This window comes from Cyprinodon variegatus, unplaced genomic scaffold (assembly GCF_000732505.1).
Source record: "Cyprinodon variegatus isolate N-32 unplaced genomic scaffold, C_variegatus-1.0 Scaffold187, whole genome shotgun sequence".
NCBI classification, from domain to species: Eukaryota; Metazoa; Chordata; class Actinopteri; order Cyprinodontiformes; family Cyprinodontidae; genus Cyprinodon; species Cyprinodon variegatus.
The window spans coordinates 350,889-375,482 of NW_015150640.1; the positions used below are offsets into that span (position 1 = coordinate 350,889).

The 24,594-nt window shown below is 37.3% G+C and overlaps 1 protein-coding gene across 1 annotated transcript; it reads left to right on the forward strand.

The window, feature by feature from the left end:
* Nucleotides 1-11,725: 11,725 nt before the first annotated feature.
* LOC107087563 lies at nucleotides 11,726-21,415 on the forward strand. The gene is made up of 6 exons (XM_015379211.1): nucleotides 11,726-11,835; nucleotides 11,933-12,010; nucleotides 13,377-13,667; nucleotides 20,954-21,082; nucleotides 21,171-21,201; nucleotides 21,289-21,415. The coding sequence occupies exons 1-6, from the start codon at nucleotides 11,790-11,792 to the stop codon at nucleotides 21,413-21,415; spliced, it is 702 nt and encodes a 233-aa protein (XP_015234697.1). The 5' UTR covers nucleotides 11,726-11,789.
* The last annotated feature ends 3,179 nt before the right edge of the window (nucleotides 21,416-24,594 follow it).

Consider the following 24,594-nt stretch of genomic DNA (forward strand, 5'->3'; position numbering starts at 1 on the left):
AAAGTTAAACTGTGGATAAAGCTTAGCTTATCTTAAATTCAACTAAAGCCTAAAACAAAAAATCTGTCCTAATTTGGAAAGCTGTTCAGCAGGCAAGAAATAATAGAAAAAATAATGTCTCACCGTGGGTGATTGGTAAAAAAGTTCAGATCAGTATGATTCAGTATGATTTTAAAATCCTTAAAAGTACCAGTCTTGCAGAAAGAGTTACTGAAAAATCATCTTTCTGTTACATTTCATTTTATCTTATTTGTTTCCCATCTGGTTGTTATGTGGGAAGCAAAAGAAGTTAAATCTGCAGGTCCATCTGCAGCACTTTAGAAACAGACCACCATAATCCCAAAGTCGATGCCTAAAATTCACTCTGAAAACACACACACATACACATCTACCATCTGGTGCCTATTCTATCCCACGTTAAACCATTTCCCACACACACCTCTGTGCCCTGTGTTGGATTACCCTCTCAGTAGTTACATCTTGCAAATCCAGGCAGCATCCTCTGATAGGGGCGATGTGTAATCTGAATGTTTGCTGTGTGTGTGTTAGTGTGTGTATGTGTGTGGGGGGGGCCTGTAATTTGTTCCCGCTCAGCAAAGGGACAGTATCAGCATCCGTGACATCTGTTCAACACAGGGCCCACACTGCAGAACTGAGAGCATTATCTGCACAGGGCAGCAAAATACACACACATACATACAGCATTCATTTTTCATTGATTGTTAATGGGCTAATCCTGACCCTAAACACACACACACACCATACAACCCATAAGATGGTTCCCAGCTCAGGTTAGGAGTTGATCTACAGTGACTGTACACTCCATTGATCTTCACACCATTGGGCGGCAGGCTGAGTAACCAACTCATAAACCCAACCATTACCTGTGCATATTGTACCAAACACTAAACCTAACTGAACAGAATTTATACCTTAGTCCTAAATCAAACTCTAACCCAAAAACATCCCCTTTCCCCACCAAATATTGTTCCCAACCTGGAGCACTTGGTCCTTACAACACAGTATGTGTAGAAAAACTGGGCTTAAGTATGTAGCAAATGCAAGAGCATCCACATACAAAAACCCCTCATGCAATTATTTACAAGCCTTTACATGGAGGCAGGAATAGACAATGGATAGATTTTTAGTACAATTTTTTTATTATTATTTGTTTGTTTTTTACAATAGTTTAAAGGAACTAAAGGCCGGATGAGGAAATGAAACACAATTGGCGCTGAGGGTAACTGCAGCCACTAGCCAAGCCGACACAGGAGCATGCAGAAACGCTTCACAGACAGACTGTAGTCACAGCTCTGCTCTGCAGGAGTTATGGTGTAAACCTGCTCACTACATGCCTGTATAAACTCTCAGTCATCCAGGTCATGGCAACCACAAACAGGCTGTTTACTATGTGGCGGTTTACTACAAGACCTCCGCACATATTTTATGACAGTAACAAGAACGTCAAGCAACAAATTAAGTGTTTGAAACAACTGCTTCTTCTTCCACTATTACTAATGAAACAACTGCAACTCCCAGTATCAAAGCTAATGGGGTTAGTTTGGGGGGCTTGGGGAGGCTGCATCAACTAATGTCCCATCCATGGGACTGCATGGCAAATCTGGCCCCCGGATTGCAGCACTTTATGCAGCACACTGCCTATTCAAGGCAATGGACGGATGGGCTTGTTGGTTTTAGTTTTTAACGCTTCATCATTCATTGGCATTAAAAAACTGGACATGCATGTGTATTCTCTCACAACTCCTACCCCTAGTTCATTTAAATATGGATCTTTTCAGGAGACATGAATTGCATGCATTTCCCAGGTGTAATTTTGATCCGAAAAATCTGAATAACCAGCAATCTTAAGTTGTTTTTACATACAATAAGGGCAAGAACATGTTTCTGGTACATGTTGTGGTCAGCTCATTAGTTTGCCATTATTAAATCCATGAAGAACCTTGGAGTGCTGATTATCTAGATTTGTGTTTCTCCAGAAACAACCCATGTAGCCTACCTCATGAGTTGTGTGCACCCAATTCTTTCAGTTGTTTGCTTCCTGATCTTGTTTTCTTTCTCACAATTTTTATTGGCTTCAGATCAAGTGTCTCATAACAATATTCTAAGAACTTGCTTTTTCCATTTCCGACGTAGTGTTTCATCTGCAGTTTGTTTTAGATTTCTGTTAATAATGTGTTGTGAATAAATTCAGTCTTTAGAAGTTCAGAAGAATATCATCTCTAGTATCACGTTGCAGGGTGGTGTGGGGGGCCATTTCTTCTCTAACCATGGTGTGCCTAAAGACATCCAAAGAGGTATTTATAACTCATGTATTTTACCAACTATTCCAAATGTTTTGCAGATAACTTTAACCATGCTTTCTCTTTGGCTTTTGCAGCATGCATGCATAACAGGCATTGCAGTTAAAAGAGAAACTTAATGTATTCATAAATATATCCTATCTGTTATTCCCAGGTCTTACTGAAGCTGACTGAGTTAAACTCTGTTCTAAGACAACCTTATTGAAGGCAATCCATTAGAATTGATACATCAATTTATCCCAAGTGTGGGGAGGATTGCTTTTCGTTACATCCGCAGGCTAGATGGGATCTATATTTAACGACCAACAAGTTCTGGTTCTTTGGTGACGTCTCCTCCCCATGGGCATGAATGGAAAACATCAAAGGGTAAGGGCTCAGAAAGTATCCTGATGGTGTGGTCTGACTTAAGTGACCAGATGATGTTCCGGGGCGGTGCTGAACCTTTTCTAACTCCGCTCTGCACAGTACAGTGCTGCAATGTAATGAGCAACACAGTAAAAAAAAAAAAAAAGTGAGCAGCACTGCCCACTTTTTAAGTAGAAGTATTAAAGGGTTGATAGAGCTTTACACATAAATGTCAGAAAACTCCTAAAAGGTTAAAAACAATATATAGGAGCTTTTCGGTTTTCTGTCATGTTGAAGCATCGTGTACAAAAGAAACTGCACTAAGCTGAAGCCCATTTATCAGTTCGGTTTCTGTGCACTTCAGCGCAACCCATCCACATACAGACTGTTTGTCATCGCTACTCACCACATTCTAGCCACATTACACGTTAACCCGCTCACAAAGAGCTGATGCAGGGCTGTGACTACCTGAGTCAGAAGTTATAAGGGGGGGGCTGGTATGACCTCTCAAGTGGCAAGATCACAGCATGAAAGATGATCCATCTTCTGGACAAACCTCAAGCAACTACATGAAAAAACAGAGCCGTTTTAAATGATTTATTAAAAGTGTAAATAGGCTTTATTACACTATGACAGAAAGGAAAAGGGGCAGGGTTTAATTAAGAATGACCATTGCTGCAAAATAACAAAAAGAACAATTGTTGCAGCAGGTTTGACTGTTTGGGTTGAGGAGAGGATGGATGTTAATTGTTGGCATCTTCTCTATACTTCTCCTTCATCACGGTAAATAATCAGCAGTCAGTGGTTCTTAGGGAGATCCACCAATCAAAGATATGCACCTTCACTCCACTCTTACATCCATCCATTCATCCACCCATTTTCTGTCATGCTTATCCCAGCAGGGGTGCTTTTGTCTATCTCTTGTCTTGTCTAGGGGCGAGAGGCGGGTTCCACCCTGAACCAGTCGCCAGTCTATCGCAGGGCAACACAGAGACAAACAGGACTAACAACCATTCGCACACACAATCACACCTAAGGAGAATTTAGAAAAGCCAATTAACCTAACAGTCAAACCCGGAACCTTCCTGCTGCAAGGCAGCAGTGCTACCCACTGCCCACCGAGCAGCCCACTCTTACAGTGCATATTAAAAATAAAATCATTCAGAATCTTACAACTGGGGTCTCAATAGAAGATTATTTCAAACACTCAACTTCTCCAACTTGATCCTTCTTCTAAAACCAGTTGTAGCAAAATGGTGTTTTAATCGAATCCCCATGTCGCTTTTGAAACTCCTTACAAGAATGACTGTCTGTAAACGTCTGAGTAGACCTGTGTTTTTTTATTTACTACAGTTTTTATTTGTTTTTTTTTTGTTTTAGCCTAAACCAAATCATCTTCTTTCCACTCAGAAACACCAACATAAGCGAATCAAGAGCTTGAATAGTGGTCTGATGGCCTGTCAGTTTCTCGTCAATTGCGTTTGGATGCATACAGAGAAGGAGAACACAAATAAATGGATTCACAGTTCTTGCATTCAGGGGAGTGTATGTAGCTGGGATGAAGTGATGATCATCTCTGTTCTTCTCTATAATGAAAAATGATGGCGAGGGAGCTCTGTGCCATTTCCTGCCTGGCACAGGAAGCGCCCATCTGGAGCAGAGCGCCGTCTGTACTCTCTTGTTTTCATGTATGCTGTTGTAATAATTCTTGTTGCTTCTGTTCTTTCTCTCAGTATTGTTTTAATTTCTAAAGCTAGCCGTCAAAGGGGAAACTATGTTTGAGTTAAGATGCTGTGTTGTAAGAGGAAAGATTGAAAGGACAATCAGTATGTAGTGACTCATTTGAGCTGGAATGGTGAACATGCCGGGGGGGGTGCATGTTGGCAGCTGTCTGTAAGACTGTGCTGTCCCACCACCCGCCAGAAAGGCAGGAGGAAGCCACTGATCACCAGCGTGAAAACTAACGTGTGGCAAGAGGAGGGAGGAAAGTTATCCATCAACACACGATGGAGGGATGACTGCACCCTCAATCACGCACACACTCACTGCTTTCATATTTCATTTGAGTCATCAGGAGCAACTGTCTCCGAAAGGAAATCTCTGACTGTACGTTGCGCTCTCCTCGCTCGACAACATTATAATGCATTTTCTCTTGTAATGAAGTGGCTGCTGCTGCTCCCCACAGGGCGAATGTTCAGAAGACGCACACAAACTGAAGGCACCAGAGGAGGGAGGCAGCAATTCAAGTGTGAACAGAAAAACAGCCCAGAGCCAAACACTTTCACAGAGACACTGGAAGCAAGAGCATGAATTCATTTAATGGAACCTAACCAGTGATTCCAGAATTTATAGATTTAATCCATAAATACATTGGTGTGTGTGTTTCTTTACAAACATTAAAACAGACTCCTTTAAAAAGTGTTTCCAAAAGTGGCATCGGTGTTAAATTCCTATTCTTGACTGATTCCAAAAAGAAAATAACTGAAAAATTAATGATTTCTTGTAAAATATATTCAGGACATGATGAATGACTACAAATGGGGTTTTGCTGCATTACCCAGGCTTTCATGCAAAGCGTAGAAACTTAGCCCCATCCAGTGGTTGACTTTTGTACTGTCCAACTTTTTCACTGAGCAACAGGCTTGTGTTTAGATAGTATAGTAAGTGTGCATGTCATACACACTGCTTTCTTGTATGAGCTCAAGAGGAACTAAAACATCAGCCAATATATAAGAAGTAGACGTGGAGACATTCTTTGTCATGTCCAGACACCTCAAGTTGCCACAGTAATCTATTTAAACAAAGATATGCTTGCATTAACACCATGGGAGAGTCCAGCCATCATAAAATTCAGAGAGAGGATGTGTTAATTGTCCTAAAGATGAATGCACTATGTCTGATTCAGACCCAGAAATTAAACGAAAGGCCGAAAAAAAAAAATGTAGAGGAAGATATCTGTGAAGATTCTCTTTCATTCCGCTCATGGTCGAGCTTCTCGGTTTCACCTGCAGTATACAGTATTAATCTCTGTGCACCACCAGTTAAAACTGAAGACGCCTCTAGAAAACTTCTTGTCCAGTTGCCTAAACTGAAATTCAATACAGAGGAAGGTTTTACTCCAAAATTAAAATGAATAGAAAAAGATGAAAATGATGATCATGAGGAAAGACCATCGATATTCAGAAGCAACATCTCAAGACACCAAGGTAAAAGAGAGATTACCGGCCTGTTGCACTGACTCCAATCATGATGAAGTGCTTCCAAAGGCTGGTTAAAGAACACATTGTCTAAAGTCTGCTGCCAACATTCGACCCGTTCCAGATTACCTACCGACGCAACTGCTCCACTGAGGACGCCATCTCCCCTGCTCTCCACCTGAGCCTGGCACACCTCGAGGAGAAGAACACCCACATGCGGATGCTGTTCCTTGACTTCAGTTCAGCTTTCAGCACATTCATCCCACAGCATCTGATAGGAAAACTGGAACAGCTGGGCTTCACTACAATCCTTTACAATTGGCTGCTAGACTTACTCAGAAACAGACCACAGTCAGTCCGGGTTGGACAGAACACCTCTGATGTCATCAGTCTAAGCACAGGCTCTCCTCAGGGCTGCGTCCTGAGCCCCTGCTGTTCACCCTGATGACACACCACTGCGTCCCCAGGTTCACCACCAATCACATCATGAAGTTTGCAGACAACACCACGGTGGTGGGCCTCATCAGAGACGACAACGACCAGAACTACAGAGAGGAGGTGGAGCAGCTGGTGGACTGGTGCAAAGATAACAGCCTGATCCTGAATGTGGAGAAGACAAAGGAGATTATCTTGGACTTCAGGAAGAACCGGCCTAACCACGCTCCACTGCTCATCAACAGCTCAGCTGTAGAGGTGGTCAACAGGACCAAATTCCTGGGGGTGCACAGACACCCTCACCTGGAGTGTAAACACCACCTCACTGATCAAAAGGGCACAAAAGTGCATGGACTTCTTGCAGAGGATGAGGAGAGCCCGCCTGCCCCCACCCATCCTCACCACCTTCTACAGAAGCACCATGGAGAGCGTTCTGACCAGCTGTCTCACTGTGTGGTGCGGAGGCTGCAGCACCTCAGACTGGAAGAAAGTGAGCACGGTGCTGAGAACAGGAGAGAAGCTCATCGGGGCTCCTCTTCCCTCCATAAAAGACATTTCATCCCAGCGCTGCATGTCCCCCAAATGACCCCTCACACCCCCACCATGGACTGTTCTCCCTGCTGCCTTCTGGGAAGAGACTTCGAAGCATTGGATGCAGGTCCAGCAGCTTCCATAACAGTTTCTTCCCCACTGCCATCAGACTGCTGAATGTTATGTAAAATTGGTTCTTTTATTTTCATTAAAAAATATATATGTTAGAACTGTAAATATACAGTCATATGTTTATATCAATATTTTTTATGTATTTATTACTGTTTTCAAGGCTGCACTTTAAAATATGAAATTGCCTAGAGCTGTTCTAAATGAAATTTCTTTTTGTTTACACTCGTGTATACAAAATGACAAAGTAAATCTGTCTAAGTCTAATTCTAAGAAGGGCCATGACCCTGAAACCTGCAAAATAGTTACAAAGGTGACAGATTTTATCTTAGGATGTGGGCTGAGCTGAAAGCTTTCTTTTAAATAAACCCAACACCCACAGTCTTTATTGCATCAAATCTTTTTAAAACTCTGAAATTATGATATTATCTCCCATTTCACAATCTGTTTACTAATAAGAATTTAGATCTCTGTAGTGCTGGACTTTATTGTTACACTTCATAGCTAATAGAGTATTCTTTTTCTATGCAGAATAGTGCAAATAGTGAGATAATGACTGCTTATTACGGGGGAGCATACTTCCTCACTACCCCTCTTTAAACTCTGCCTACCCTGAGGAGAAGTTACATAGTGCCTGCTTTCTCATGTGGTGGGACATTGCTTCCCCATGGACATTAATGATATGTAAAATTCCACAGAAGTAGTAATTTTTATTACTTTTTATTGTGTGTGGAAAAAGATAAAGATCTCAAATGGAGTGAGCGAGAAAAGCCTGACCTCAATGTTTAACTGGCAGGAAGCTTGCAGGGGTTTATGCAGTGATAACCAACAGGCAACCCTACAGCCTGAGGAACAGCTAGAATAATGAATGAGTAATGAATAATAGAGGAATAATGAAGAATAATGGCTCTTTGTTAAAATACACGATTGTGGAAACACAATCGGATGTGCACACTCCTGAGAGCAGCTCATTTTACAGGATTACCATTTGTCTTTCTCTTCTAAACAGCATGGTTCCACTCTCACCTGTGGTGTCCTGTTCAGCTCTTTTCCAACACGGGATGGAAACAACTTTAATTTTTCTCTTTTATCCTTATTTTTAGAAGCAATAGTGTTTATTTGAAAATTCTCATTTAAGGTATTTGTTTATAACTTAAGATGTTTACTTAAAGGATGTTAAAGTGATGTTTCATTTGCTCCAAGGTCAATAGAAAGTTACAGTGAGGTAGTAGGAAAGGCCACGGCTGCAGCAAAAAAAAGGAAATTGTGGGTGTAAGCATAAAAAAGGTTCACAGTGCAATCGACAGAAGTAATGGAAACAGTTTTACAGTAAACAACTACTGCTTCAAAAACGTGCCTAAATAAAGCTTTACCGATTTCAATGGAATTTTATGTGACATACAAACAGAATGTGATCCACAATTGGAAGTCAAATTACACATGGGTTTCTGTAAGTTTTTGAAAACATAAAAGGAATAAAATAAAGAAAACCTTTGCATTTACTTTAGTTCATGTGCATTGGATTCAATCTCACTATACTTTAGCTGTTCAATGCAGACCTATGAGGTTTGTCAGAGATTAGCTAAAACAGCATGAAAAAGAGAAAGGAAAAATCAGGAAAGGAGAAGACATGTTTGGAGAAGTTCAGGGCAGTTTCTGCTTTATAACAATCTTCAAAACGTTGTTCATACTTTTGTGCTCATAGAGCCGTAAAGAGTATGGAACAATTGCAAAACCATGGCCTTTCAGCCAAGCTAAAGGAATTGCACAAAGGTCAATGGTATCTCTTGTCTAAATGTAAAATATGCATTTTTTTCATATTATTATTTGCAAGAAGTTCAGATTAATATCTTTGATAGGCTTCCTGCTAAAGAAAAGCTGCTTCACAGCATCGTCTTTTGCATGTATAGTTTGCCCCGTAAAGGACTGATATTGATCTCCCCTTTCCAGAATACCTGAAATTACCTGATATTACCTGAGACCTTAAATAACACTCAGTTTTATATCTATTAAAGCAACTAGAGAACTAAAGCCCTGGTTTATAGTGGCTTAGTGGTTTCTGTGTACAGGGAGATAAATAGATATTCACACTTTACTTTTACCATTCCTTTCCGTTATGCGCTACCTTTTGGTTCTCCACCACACACCCGCCCCCACAATACATTCAACTTTGTGGCTGTTGTTTTAAAAAAAAGAAATCTAGGTTTCATGCATACCCTGTCAACGAACTGCAGACTGTTTCAAGCAAAGAAGTGCTTTGAAGATTCAAACTGAGTCACAAAAACATAAAAGTAACTGAGCTATTTTAGGTTCTGATTAGGATGGTCAAAGGATAATAGAGATCATGTCTATTACTCTGCAACAAATTATTTCAAAGACTTAAACACCCTTAATACTAGAAAGGAAATGCACATATAAACATAGCTCCAGTAGTTTCATGTTGAAGTCTTTAAGTTGGAAATCATGTACAACAGTTCACAGAGAACCATTTTTTTGTGGTTTGAGGGTTGTTTTTCTCATGTTCTGAACAAAACCATAAAAACCTACGTGCAATGCATGAGCAAACATTGTAAAGTGGTGCAGCTTCTAATGACCTGTTCTCTTTAGTTTAACCTACTTAAGAAGATTTGAAATGAGTCGAATCTTAGAAGAAAAGCAAACAAGTGCTCAGTACAATGTAACAAACCTAAAAGTCATTGAGTTAACATACATTAAACTAACTTTTAACACTGTTGGTGTTAAAAGTTAGTATAAAAGACCCAAATAAATATGAACTTATTTGGGTCTTTTGCCACTGTGTGTTATGAAACCTATATCTGTCTTTGGACACTATCTGTAAGTTTGTTTTAGCAACACTTTACTGATGCAAGACAAACCACTTCCTTTATTGTAGGAACATTACAATATGACAGTCACTAACATCTAGGGCAGTTCCTCTGATAATTACACCTTTTATTATATTTAGCTAGTTCTGCATGATTCTTCTTTTTTTTTACAGAGTAAGAGAGATATTTCCCTAACTACTTCACTGCAATATTTACATCTTTCAACAACATGATACCTTAAATAGAAGATCTTCATAGTCTGGTTGAATATATTCCTGCTGCATAAACCAAAAGGGTTTGAAGTTAATGTTATTGACAGACTTTTGGGATTTCTGCTAAAGAACAGGAATGATGATTCCATCAATAACAACAAGATGTTGGTCTGAGTTCTTTTGGGATGAGCTGTTGATGTCATTGTCATAAACGGACAAATTAGGACTTTAGAAATGGCTTTGTAACCCTTCCAGACTAGATGTCAATAATTGATTTTTGAGATCTTTTATTCTGCTTCATGTTGCAAGACAGGTCCTGCTTAGCTAGTTTCTTAAAACTGGTTTTTGCAGTAAGGTGTAGTTTTTAATATCCAACAAAGGTTCCAGTAAAAACCTTAATTACAGGTAATTTGGGATTTTTAACATAGAGGGAGATAAATGTTTTGGGACGAGATAATTTAAAAACAGCTTTTTTCAGCGTATAAGATCTTCTAAAATTACAAAAGTTTGGTTTACAATTCATTTCAGTTTATTTAAATTTCACCAATTTACAAAACATGTAATCTCGATGCACTTTTCAGATCATACGATCAGATTGGTTCCAAGTTTTCTTAGGAAAACCAGCTGATTGCACTGACTCGAAGTCAATCCCTCACACCTAGCATGCTTGTAGAGACAGTAGAGAGGAAAACTCCATTTTAAAAAGAAGAAACCTCCAGCAGAACCAAGCTCAGTGTGAGCGGCCATCTGCCGAGCCCAACTGAGGTTCAAGGAGAAAGAAGCAGACATGCAGAAAGAAGAAAGATACTAAAGGTAACTGTCAACCAGCTTCACGGGCGGCTCCGTCCAGGAAACACACAGAATGCAGACAAGCTCCAAGCCGTCTTCCACAGAGCACAAGTTAGTTACAATCAGAGAAACAGGACTGCACAGAAAACAGGCCGAGCTTGAACATCTATAGACAAAGGCGTTGATGGCAGCAGCAAAGCTGATATTTCTCTGCAGGATGGAGTCACAGCCAAACAGGAACACATCAGATGAAGCTACTATGATAAAAATACTGAATTAGCAAATACTGTGAAATGGGAAATTAACTTTTTTCACAGTTATATACATAACAGATGTTAAGAAAATATATTTTTAAAAACTGTGCTAAAAGTTCCTGAATGTTTGAGAAAGTGCAGACCCAAAGGCAGTCGCCCTGCAAATGCACATCCATTCTGAATATTCTGGATTGGAATTTTTTGTTTTTGTGTAGAGGCGTTTAAAATCCAGTTTACTCGTGGCAGCCAGTAAGCAGCTGCCTCAGGTGATTGCTCTAACCAGCTACTTGCCAGCTACAATCTGAACTCCCATCTCAGCCTGAGGGGACTTCTGTCAGAGACTTTGAGACCAAATGTGATCAGCGTCTGATACACTTGTCTGCCAGCTTTTAAAAACAAAAAAAAAATGCAATAAAAGATGGTTGAAAAAATAAAAACTGTTCCTTCTGCAGGTTATAACTAATTGGCAGATTTTAAATGTTACAAACTGGCAACTATATTGTGTTTTTCTAAAAAGTCTCGTCACTGCACATGGAAATCACCTGCTACTGTTTTGCTCCCTTTGTGGAAACTTGCATTGTTAATCATTGTATTGTTTTAATACTTTTTTATAAAGGGAACTTAATACTTCTCTTCTGATAGTTTCCCTGTCTCAAACTTCCTCCTGCCACACCAGGATTTGGAGTACAGGTATAATTCAGTGTTGGGCATCACACACAGATGAAACAGCAGCATATTTATCAAATACAACATGCTTCTTGGCTCGGTTCTATTTCTTTCTCTGTGTATGATCACAGGTAAGCAAAATGTTTATGGTTTACACAAGTAAGGTAGAAAAGGAGACTGGCTGAGACTGTTTTGGTTCTTTCTAACCTGTATTTGGTTTTTTTTCAGTCAAATCCCAGCAACTAACTTCCAGTACCACATCCATGCCAAGTACCATGACTAGATTGCCCACGACTACAACAGCAGGTAGGACAGAGTTGGATTTTGCCTTTGGCTAATTTTAAACACAACATAGCTCTAAAGCGTAAACTGATCTTCTAAGATTTAGAGCCGCTGAGATTTGTTGGGAGTATTATCAATAACTAGGAATGTTGGAAAGCTTCCCTTTGATGGACAACCTAATCATGAATGTTTTTTGAGAAATTAGGAATCTTTTTTGTTTTTTTCTGGAAAACTGACTATGAAGTTTTTGTTTTTTTAAATCACTTTTTGCTATTTAATTTGAAGAGGTGATGTTGTTTTCATATTGAATTTTAATCATCTTTATTTTTCATTTGCAGCATCTGAACTTGTTTAATTCAAATATGAGTTAGCTCATGCTGAACTGACTCAGCAGTTTCATCTTTGCTTGATTTATTAAAAATATTTCTAAATCAAACTTTGAAATTAACAAAATTCTAAAAAAAAAAAAAAAAAGCGATGAAATAGTAAAATAATCTGTTTTTGATGTTGAATAGAAGTTAGTTAAGGTTTCTCATAGGAAGGATTGCAAACAAACTCAAAATTGGATTCAAGTTTATGACTTTAATTAGAAAATTAGAAGGTCTTAGATCAACCAGACATGACTTTAAATCTTGGTTCTTAATGGGGTTGCATGATATCAAGGAAACATGAGATAATGTTGTTAAATGTTACAGTGATGATATGTTACAATAAATCAACAACTTCACAAAATATTACAGCAGTATTGTTCTTCTTTGTATTTATTGTAGAATGTAAGCAAAGCATGAAAATAGTCTAGCCCTTAGACTTGCTAAAGAAGGCACATTATTATATTATTTACAGTTCAACCACATGGTTTTGATAAACATATTGCATGCAAGTACATCCACTCTATTGGCATAGATAGTATAGCTTCTTTATGGTTTCATAGATAGATAGATAAGTAAACTTATAAAACTATTAGATGTGCTCAATGTGCATGAACTTGACTTTTTCACCAGTTTGATAACCTACTGTAACAGACAAAAATCTTTAGTGCTTTCAGATTATACAAGGTGATTTTTCACAGACCATTCTATACAAACCAACTAAATTTGGTGTTTGAAGTGTAGGTCAGACACAGAGCTGCTTTGACTTTTTTGTAAAATACTGCAAATATCTTTTCAAAATAGGACTGATAAAAAAATCCTTAAGGATAGGCTTCTCTAAAAATGAAATATACCATACTTTAAGCTGTAGAAACCAGCAAGGTGGGTTTTGACAAAATATATTACAGTTACAAATGAAATTGCTTAAAAAATAAAAATAAAAAAAAACACAGCTATTGTGAAGCATACCATAAAAGTCCTCTACACATCCTATCTTCTGTATTTGTTTCTCTCCACCATAGTTCCAACAACACGGATGATGGATGTGCTGCACCTTGAAGCCATACCCGACTACCCAGTAGCTGCTGGTCAAACAGTCCAACTGAGCTGCAAAAACATCTCATCAAAAATCATAACCTGGTCCAGGTTCCACCTTCAAAATCAGAGCTGGGAAAATGTGGGTTCAGGTATGGTTCTGACTCTCACTGAGCCAAAACAAAGTGGAAAGTACCGGTGTGAGACCCACAATGTTTTCAACGTGAAGAGCATGAGCCAGAATCATACTGTGTACATCGTCTCCATACCAACAATCGGTCAGTTTTTTCCATCATCTAAATGCCTTACGTTTATTATAGCCAGATATTTTATAGTAACACTTGGGGCCTGATCTTAGGAGCGCTAAATTGCATAGTCAGATTCTAAAGTTGGCCCGTGCAGAAAGTTTGTGTGTTGTGGGTGATCTGCAATGGTTGCAAATAAGAAAATAAGATGTGAAAACTGGCAGGCAGCGTGAATTTGCTAACTATTTGAAAAAGTCATAATATTTATAATATTAAAAATGATTTATAGTGCACTTCACGTGAGTATCTCAATGTGATACAAATGAAAATAAAAAAAACTGATGAAAATAACAAAATATAAAAGAGAAAATGTCTTTGTCTGCTTAACTAATACCCCTGGAACAAGCAGTTCCTCACTAAGCCTGTTGGCGGCAGCAGTGATACCATCATGTTGAATTTCCTACTTTTAACGCTGATTAATTAATCAAAACCGATTTAAAAAATTCAGCAAAAAATCATTCACAACAATATACTACCAATAAAGAGGACTAATACAGAATGTTTGCTCTTTTATGAATTATTTTTTATGTTTTATAGGCGAGAGTTGGTTTCTGCATTCATCAAGGAGTATTCTCTAAAGATAAAGAACATTGCTCAATCCATTTAATGTATGAATTATGTAGAACTATACATTCATTGAAAATGCACCAAGGTATAAATATGCACATTATCAGGAAGGTCTCTAATGAAAATCTGGTCTGTCTTCAGTGATTAATTTTGAAAATATAGATGTTGTGCATGTTCATTTTCTTCTTGGCTTATTGTGATCAATATAGATTGACCATAAGATGTTTTTGGTGCCTATCAGTTTTTTAGCCACCTCTCAGTTTGCATTGGCCCCTGCCTGACCACCCATATGAACATTTTCTGGAATCAATCAAACCAAACCATTGAAACTAACTAAATTCACCTGAATATAAATAGTAACAAAACCCTCTGCCAAATAAACCTGTCGATATATACAGCCAGAGAAGTGACATCAATTTATGTAGATTGTCTGAAAAGCGGTATGAAGAAGTAAAAACTTAAGAAATCCTAACCTTTAACTACAATCTTTAGATTTTAAAGGTTGCAGATTCCTGCTCTGAACAGATTTACCTCCATCAACTCCTCATAGCAGATGCTTGACCCCATATGCTGCAAACAAGGTAGACCCATAATAATCTAATATCAACCATAACAGTGTTACCCCATAACTTAATTTGGGGAAAAAATCATTTTGCTACAAGTTAGAGACGCACAGAGCCCCCCAAACGAGTGTCCTCTTCACAGGTGTTAAATATATTCCATGATCCATCACATGACCCAAGGACATGCTGCTGTTGATTCTCCTCACCAACCTTCTATCTGCTAATTAAGTTCACAGGACTCATACCTAACCCAAAAGAAGTCTATAGTCAAATACAAGCAGCGCTCCCTAGGAGGGTCAGGATATTTGAATGATGTAGATGTTTTTCTCTACATCATTATTCTACTAATGTTATTTCTGACTTTTCATATATGCTTTCATGTGCAGAAACTTTCTCCATCATCTGTCATTGTAACAATCCCTCCTTTAAAGCCACAGTGACTGCAGAAAGTTTTTGCACTTAATGCAAAAAATGCACCTGGATTTTAGTGAAAAGCAGTAAATATAGATTAAAAACCTGCATCCCTTAACGAGCTTAAGTTGAAAAACCACTTTGCATGTGGTGAGTAGTTACATTTTCACATCCTCCACCCATGGATATTCATAGTTTGGTCATAAGAAGATGTTCTGCATATTAGTAAAGGCCAACATGCAAATAATACTTCACACATTTAGGCTAAATTGCTCTCTTCGCATAGTCTAGTGGGAAAAAATATTCAACTATTTACCCCAGTTAAATAAACAAAGATCGATGGATTTCACTCAGTCTGCACTTTATTTTCATATCTTTGCAAAGAGAGAACAGTTCATCATACGGCCCTTATGCAACAGTAATCTGCCCTGTTCTAATTTAGACAGAGTTTGCCTCCCTTACTCAAAATGAAAGAAAATAAGTGAAGGTTGTGTCAGCGTCAAAACAACTTTGGTTAAACAATAACAATTCTTGAGAAAGAATTTGGCTTGTTATTGGATAAGTTTTCCTTGTATGCAAAACACTTCTCACTCAGACAGTACTAAATATGAGACAAGAGAAATCTGCATTTTCCGACCACAATCCTCTAGAAACACCTCTTCTGTCTGTGCAAACGAGTTGGGACATGTTTTGATTACCGTAACACCAATCCTTAACTCGAACAGCTGTTCTGGAAGCAGTTCAATGACGTTTAACTGCAGGAATGTAAAGAAAAAGGAACTTTGAAAATGACAGGAGTATCTCAAAATATGTATTAAATTAACTTAGTGTTTAGTTTTACGTAGGTTAAAAAGGTTAAACTTCTTGGGTCAAATTTATATGGCGCTATTTAGTCTTTTTTGGTTGATTTTTAGGTTCAGTTTCTTAGCAATAATCTTCCCCTTAAAAGAGATAAGATCACATAACTATTTCAGGTATTTACCTGCAATAACCTAACTAACTTTATCCTATCGTGTGCTTTCAGGCGGTAATAAAAAGGAAAATTTTCAGGTGGAAAAACTTTCAAACAAATAGAAAAGTAAAACAGTTTTGAACAAAGAAAAAAAAAAAGCTTTTAGTCTATCTGTTGTTTATAGGTTACAGTTGTTACAGTGATAAAAAAAACTATATACATCTAGAGTTTCTTTGCTAACCTGTTCATCTATATGCATTTAAAACTTTGGGTTATGCATATATTACTTAAGTTATTTCAATTGCCCTTTCTTAAACTTTTAAAATCTAACATAATTCCTGCTGTTCAGTATAACCACAGATGTAGTTCTCCTCGTTGCTGTTTTCTAGATAATATACAGTAGTTTTCTTCAGCGTGTGAGCTTCTGTATGCTTTCTGTACTGAGCAACCTTAGGGAAGTCTTTGGCTATTTTATGTCTTCCTTTGGGCGGTGTGTTTAGGAATCCAGCCAAAATGTTGCACACTGTTTGAAGTGGTGCACTTAAATCACATCAGACCTTTAACCTCAGAGCATCATTTATTTAAAAAAAAAAAAACTTTGCTTAAATTTTGTCAAGAGGTGCTTTTATATACAGTATAAAATGCTTTTGTTTTAACAGGAAAAATGCAAAGCTACTTAGAAGAACTTCTAAAAAAAAAATTCAGATTGTCAGTAAGCACGCATCAATTTTTTCAATATATTTATTTACATTGTCATGGAAAAACCATTTATCTTTACTGTAACATTTAACATGAGCAAGTCGAGGTAAAGTATTCATTACAGATGTAAACAATTTATAAATTTACGCATTGCATGCTATGGTTTAATGGTTGATAAGCTCACACTAACCCAACACTAGAATTATCTGTAATGTAGCATCACACTGACAACAATAATACAAACACAATATTTAGATTATAAAAAAGCTTAACCACTGTATTTACTTTATTTGCATATTTATTTAGAATTTCCACCAGTTCAAAGATGGTGAATCCACAAATGTTATGTCTGTAGTAATACAAACACTTGCTTAACTGAAGTGTTATGCATAATCAGTCTTTCATACAAATTTACTCATGTTAAGATATATCACAGCAAGTTACAAACTGAACCGCTTTTCCTCTGGTTTTCCATTCCCATTTGCTTCCTTCATTTTCCAGAATAGAATAGAATAGAATAGAATAGATACTGTAATACCTTTAATGTCCCACTGTGGGGAAATTCTGGTGTTTACAGCAGCAAAAAGTTTATTGAAAAAAATGGTCACAAAAATGTGGACCTTAGAAGAGCGTAGAGAGAGTGTTCTTCACTGGTTTATATCTACATTCATACATCTATAAAGATATGCATACACTTATGTCTATATACAACCACAAATGTTGATTATTTAGACACCTACAGAGACATATACAAATAAAATTATTTTTAAAAAGTGTGATGAGGGGTGGGACGTAAGTTACTATGACTTCAGTGACAACAAAATGTTAATTCACCTGTTAAGCTCTGCTTCAAAAAGGAAGTCCTTCAGTTGGAATTTGAAGGCCTAGATACAGTATGTTAATTTCTGTTAATTTCTGTTTACTCTTAAAAGTTATGTCTCTATATTTTAGTCCCAGATCGGTTATGTGGCATGAAAACAATTTAATTTTATATCCTGAAATAAATTATAATCAGCTAATGTTTCTAATAATGCAGTACTTGATGTCACGGGTTCTGTTAACTAAATCAGGACATCATCTGCTACAACTGATGTCATTAGTAGCCATACAGATCTGTTGCCTTTTAAATTATGGATGTTTACTTGGATTGAATGTGGTTCTACTGCTAATGCAAACATCAAGGATGAGAGACTACAAACTTGCCTTGTGGAGCATTAAAAGATAATTTTACAAGAGATATAATTATTTCTTGTAATTTAAGCTGTAAGAATCATTGTGTAACATCTTAGCAAATTTGCAGAAGTGAAGGGAAAAGTCATTCTATTTATTATGTCAGTGAGAAAAGGAATTTTTATACAGCTAAAAGCTTTCTCTCCATCAAGAGATATTGCTATGGTTGGTGAATCATATGTTCCAAACATATGATGATGCCAAAAAAAAAAAAACGTTCTGACATGAAATGGAGAGAAATTCTAAATAAACTCTCTTTGGTTTCTATTAATTATATCTGGGATGTTTTTTCACTAATTGTAATGTGCTTTCTCATTTTCTATGGTCCTTCTGCTGCACAGTCATACCAAAAAGGTCCTGTCAAATTGACTCTACTGAAATGTTTGGATATGGCGAAAGCAAAAGCCGAGCACCTCCCTTTGCAACAGGGATTTTTCTCCACCCTTGATTTAATAAAGCATAACTGTGCTTCATGCATGGCTTTATTTTATTTTACTTTATTCATAGCACTTTGGGGCCTTTATGGTGCTTTGCAAATATTTTTTTTGTATTATCATTATTAATATTTTTCTATAATGTTCAGTTTTACCTCCATCATCATGACTTTGAACATCATCTTTCTTACCAGTCACTGTGAAACTGCCTGTAAAACATGCAATCTGTTATTTTTAATAGGCGGAAAGAAATTGTTTTGCACATCTTAACATTTGTAGATCACCCACAACATACCCACTTAATGCACATACTTAAAAAATGTACATACAATTTAGCTGTCTTATGTTTTTAATGTTCTTTTCCAAAACTTTTGTCTCAAGGACTTTCTACCACTTTAAATGTTTCGAGAAAGACTGACTTGAAATTAAATGGTCAAAAAATCTAGTGCCTATAATCAACAGCCCAAAGAGAACTGTAAGCCAACTCAGAGGGAGTGGGCTGTAATGGGCTCAGTCCATCAAGGGCATCCATAAAACTTGCATAATAGATATTCAGGACATTGGCTTCACCCCAAGACAACAAAAATGTGTTTTTTATAGATTGAAGTAAATTTTGATCTCCAACATCGAAATCAGGTTTTTAGAGGAGAAATAAAATCCTTTTAAAGTCTGAATTAAAATGTGTTTGAATTGTATTATTTGAGCTGATTTAATTTAGATTTAGCACCATAAATATTCATTGTAATTATATTTAGTGATTGTTACACCTAAAAGGTCTGAAGATCTAAACCATGCAGGTCAACTTACTGTCTGTTTTCATATAAACTATATTACCAAGAGTATTTGCTCATCTGTCTTGTCTCAGATATGAGTGACATCCCAGTCCTAAGTCATTGGAGCTTAATATGTTGTCTGTCCACCCATTTCAGCAGCTCTAACTCATCTGGGAAGGTTGTCCAAACGTTAACTTTTCACCATTATTCCATAAAGCACATTTGTGAGGTCACACACTGATGTTGGAAAGGAAGGCCTCTCACTCTCCACTCTAATTCATCCCAAAGGCATTCTCTCAGGTTAAGGTCAGGACTCTGCACAGACCTGTCAAGTTCATCCAGACCCTGTCTTTAGGTGCCTTGCTTTGTTCTCTGGTCAATAGTCTTGGAAGAGGAAGGGCCCAGCTCCAAACCATTCCCACAAATTTGGGAGAAATTAATTGTCCAGAAAATCTCGGGGTGCTGAAGCATTCAGAGATCCTTTCACTGGAAGTAAGGGGACAAGCCCAGCTCATGAAAAGCAACTCCACTCCATGATCCTACCCAGTAGTCTAGTTGTAAAAAAAAAAAAAAAAAAAAAAAAAAAAAAGAAGGGGGATGGTGGAATTTTTTTCAATTCAGTTCTATTCAATTCAATTTCAATTCAGTTTATTTATATAGCGCCAAATGCACAACACATGTAATCTCAAGGCACTTTACAGTTCAAGCAGATCATACAGTCTCTTCCTTACATACTGTAAGGAAGAGTTTTTGGAAGCATGCATAGCCCAATTAATATAATCCATTTACCTAAAGCAATATGCATGGTATGGCTATTACATGTCAGGTACTCCAGTCATCGACCTTGACCAAGGCACCTTACAGTAGAAATGCAGTTAGTCCATGGACTGGCATGGCTATCACTGCCCCACATACTGTAGTTAGGGACAAACGCAGAGGAAAAAAGTCCCACTGGGATCAGCTTCATGGTCGTGGTAGGTCACATCTGATTTTTAGATGAAGAAGTGTGATTCATCACTCCAGAGAATGTATCTCCTCTGCTCTGAGGTGGAATGGCAGAATGCTTTACACCTCTGCATCCAGCACACTTCATTACACCTGGTGATATATGACTTGGATGCAGCTGCTCGACCATAGAAACCCATTCTATGAAGCTCTCTGGTCTAGAGCTAATCTAAATTCCACATGGGGTTTGGAGGAGTGGAGTAATTAACTAGGCAAAACGTTGCTGACCCCTTGCACTATGCATTTTAGCATCCACTGACCCTTGCTCTGTCAGTTTATGTAGCCTACTACTTCAGGACTGAGTTGCTGTCGTTACCAAGCCCTTCCATTTTCAGTTAGTAGAGAGGGAATTTCACGACTGGATTTGTTGCACAGATAGCATTGTATCACATTTCCATGCTGGAATTCACTGAACTCCTGAGGGCAACCCATTCTTTCACAAATCTTTGTAACAACAGTCTGCCTGCTTAGGTGCTGGATTTTGCCACAGAAGTGATTGGAACACCTGATTCCATTAATTTGTATGGGTGAGCAAATACTTTTGGCAATATAGTATATGTTGTTGTTGTAACATCAAAGTCTTCCATCATCCTAATTTGCTTTTTCCCTCATCTTGCTGCTATAGGAGAGAACTTAGGAAAAGCAGCATTTGCTCTTTCTGTTCTAATTTGGATTGTCATCATTGCTGGTGTTGTGTGGCTGTGTTGGCAAAGATTTTCTAACAAACTGAGCGCCTTGAACGCGCCAAAGAAAGGTAAAGAGAGCTGCTATCCACTTCTTATTGAGTGCAATTATAATTTAAATCATATCTGAAAGTTTTAAATGTGATCACTTTCTATTAGATCTTCCTGCTCCACCAGAAGGGATTCCAAAGTGAGTCTTTTACCTGTACTTATGCCACATGCTGTATGGGTAAACTGTGCCCTGTATGCAGACTAATTAAAAATGTGCTTTCTCCAGGATTTTGCCACCAAACAATGATTCTGATGCAGATGTGTACATGAACTACACAAGCACTAAGGAAGACTACAGTAACCTTGATCCTTCCAACATGACAGGGGATGAGTTTTACTCAACTCTGTCATAAATAATGACATGACCTGTTCTGGCAGCCTTTAAGTGATTTTGCTTTGATTGACATGCACATCCTTCCAGCACTGCAGGGATTTACCCATATCATGATTTCAGTTAGTTTGAATCTACATTTTTTAACAAATCTTTCTGTAGTTTCTGTCCGGGTTGTAGAAAAACATTTGTGCTTTGGTCTTAGTTGCATGAACAGACATCTGTTATGTTTGAAATGTTTTAAAGGCACTATTTATCTTAAAGACTAAAAAAACATATCAGAGTAAAAAGAAAAGTTTATTAAGCAATGTGTATGTTTTTTTAAGATCCCTTTCACTCTGTACTGAATTTACAATAACACTAAACAAACATTTGAATACAATTTTAATGAATTCAAGAAGGGCTAAAGCGACAAATCACAGTATTTACAACAAACCCTGAGTATTCTTGTAAATGTAAACAGAGTTGTAAAAAAAACAATCAATTCTTTCAAATTTGTTCATTTTTTTGCTTTTTTCACACAATCCATTTCATTTCAGGATGATATACGTAACAAAAGATTAGAAGATAACTTGAGTGACAAAAGAAGGTAGTTTCCAAATGGGGCTTTCATTTATTAAAGATTAAAAAAAAAAGCTGGTTTGGCCTTATATAAAAACATAAGTATATTGTTTTATTATTTTATTTAGATTTTTTGTATTTTAGTATGAGTACAGCACATCATGCCCACGTCAGACAATGAAAAAACAAAGTTAGCAATGTAAAGTGCGTAGGTTTGGAAATGAAAATGTGTCAAAGGTGTTAAGACTCAACAACATTTCTGCTGAACCCTTATCAGTGGTGATCAGCTTCCCAGAAGAGGCTGTCTACCTACATAACTGCTCATGCCACATGCTCAAACAACACCTGGGCACTGCTGGCCTCACTTGCCTGAAATTTAAAGCTTAAGTTTCCAGTTTAAATAAATGGTAGTAAATGTATGCAACAATGATTCTGGATCCTGATAGTGTCCAAACATCAGTTTGTGATCATGAGTTCCATTTAAGGAAGGTTATGGAGCAGGATGATCACCCATAGCACACCAGAAGTTCACTAATGAATGGCTCTCTAAAAAAAGAAAAAATAAATACATTTTTGAAAGGTTTTCTAGTTGCATAGTCAAAGCATGGACTGAAATCAAACAGGCCATTCATGTTCAAAAACCTTTTAGTGTGGCTGAATTAAAACAATGCTGTAAGGAAGAGTAATCCAAAATTCCTCTACGGTGATGTTAAACACCCATTACAAGTTACTAAAAATGGATGATGATGATGATATCGCAACCAAGGGTGGCAAAACTGGTTTCTAGTTTTAGAATCAGTTTGGTCTTGATAGATTTATTCCTACAATTTGCTTTTTGTATTAAATTAAGATATCTTTGGAGATACATTTGTTTGACAATCTGGAGCAAGTAAGTGGGACAAAAAGCGAAAACAGAACAAATCAGTGGATGAAAAGAAAATGGATTTATCTGCTTAAAAGATCTACCTATGTTCTAAAAATCATCCACACCTTGGTTTTTGGTATTTTTTTCACATAAGCATCAAGATTATGAAGAAAAATACTGTTGATCACAGAAATAGTTATCTAAAAATAACATTTTAAAATGTTCACTTTTTTTATGCCCTTCTGTTTAAAAAAAACAACTTCTCCTTTTACTTTGAAACAGGAAGAGCAGAAATATGAAGCAATTCACGGTTCTGCTCCTTTTATGGAAGCAGCAGCTAAACATTGTTTTTCATAGACTCTTACTGACATGGTGACTTGGCAAACTAACTATTAGCAGAAGAATTTTCCAATTTTATTATGTTACACAACCTTTCTTTATTTTAGCAGGATTTCATAAGACAGATCACTACAGAGCAGTGCATAACACTACATTAATGAAAAGTTTGAACTCTCTGATGCTCCTTTATAAAATATAGTGCAAACAGCTTTCAGAAGCCTATGTGCTGCAGATAGTCTTCTCTTGTGTAATTTATTTCATATGCAAATCCAGCTTTTCTGTCAAGGCTTCAGAGGTTCGTTAGAGAAAATGTGAAATATCAAGAGCAGTGCAGACAGGTGGTGGAGAAGATCACTAAGGCTAGGAAATGGAAAGAGTACAACAAAACTCCAGACCTACCAAGACATAGTTGTACGCTAAATCTAAGAGGTAGGTCCAGGAGAACATTAACCAGAGAAGCAGTCAATATATTTATATTAAGTCTACAGCAGACACAGAGGGAAGGTTATTCATGCTCTACACTAAAATACCATGAAAAATTCAATTTTTAGAAGTGTGTTTAAGATTTCCTGTTTCCAGTTTGTCACAAGCCATGAAGAGGAATTGCAAACACGTTATAGAAGGTACTCTTGTGGCTGCGCTGCACTTTCGCAGCTGATTAAAGCAGCTGTGGTCAGTCAAAGTTGTGTTACTAACTGTATAGATGTGGTAGCACTGACCGCTTTTCTAATTTATGCAGCTGTTCTATATTTGCGGCTCACCAGACCAAACCAACATTAATCAGGCACATTACAGATCCTTTGGAGACGAAGTCAGTTGATGGAAGAAAAGCGCATATGATCGTATTTACAAGTAAAAGAATCACTACAAGCTTTGGATGTGAATTCCTGGGCTTTTATGTAATAATTTCTGTTTGCATAGTTCACCAACAACCACACAATGTATATGAGTTTGGAATTTAAAACATAATTAAAAAAATAAATAAATAAATATCTGAGCTCATTTAACCAGGATATGTCCAAAACAAAAAGATAGATAAATACCAACCAGGCAGAGGTGATCTGCACTAAAACACTTACAGTAGAATATGGTGCCTGGTAGAATAGATAGCGCTACTGCTCTGCTTTCACATTCATTGTAACGGAAGAATGACACTTTTTGATAATCCATTTACCATTTTGGCAAAAAAAATTATTAATGGATTCAGAAGGCCAATACCAATATTGATCAGGAACTTTAAAAACAATTATATCTGATACATTGGCCAGTCCGTAATTGGCTGACATGCGATATATAGTGATAAAAATATTTAAAAACAATTGAACAAGGACATACAGGGGATATAGAATGACCAACTATGGTCAAACTCAAATTCTCATAATAACCAAAAATATAATTCAAGACAAGGAAACAGAACATAAAATTATAAATGTTTG

Coding starts and splice junctions, on each gene's coding strand:
- LOC107087563 (XM_015379211.1), top strand. CDS start 11,790: ATGCTTCTTGGCTCGGTTCTATTTCTTTCTCTGTGTATGATCACAG. Junction 12,011..13,376: donor GCCCACGACTACAACAGCAG/GTAGGACAGAGT, acceptor TCTCCACCATAG/TTCCAACAACACGGATGATG. Junction 21,083..21,170: donor CTTGAACGCGCCAAAGAAAG/GTAAAGAGAGCT, acceptor ACTTTCTATTAG/ATCTTCCTGCTCCACCAGAA.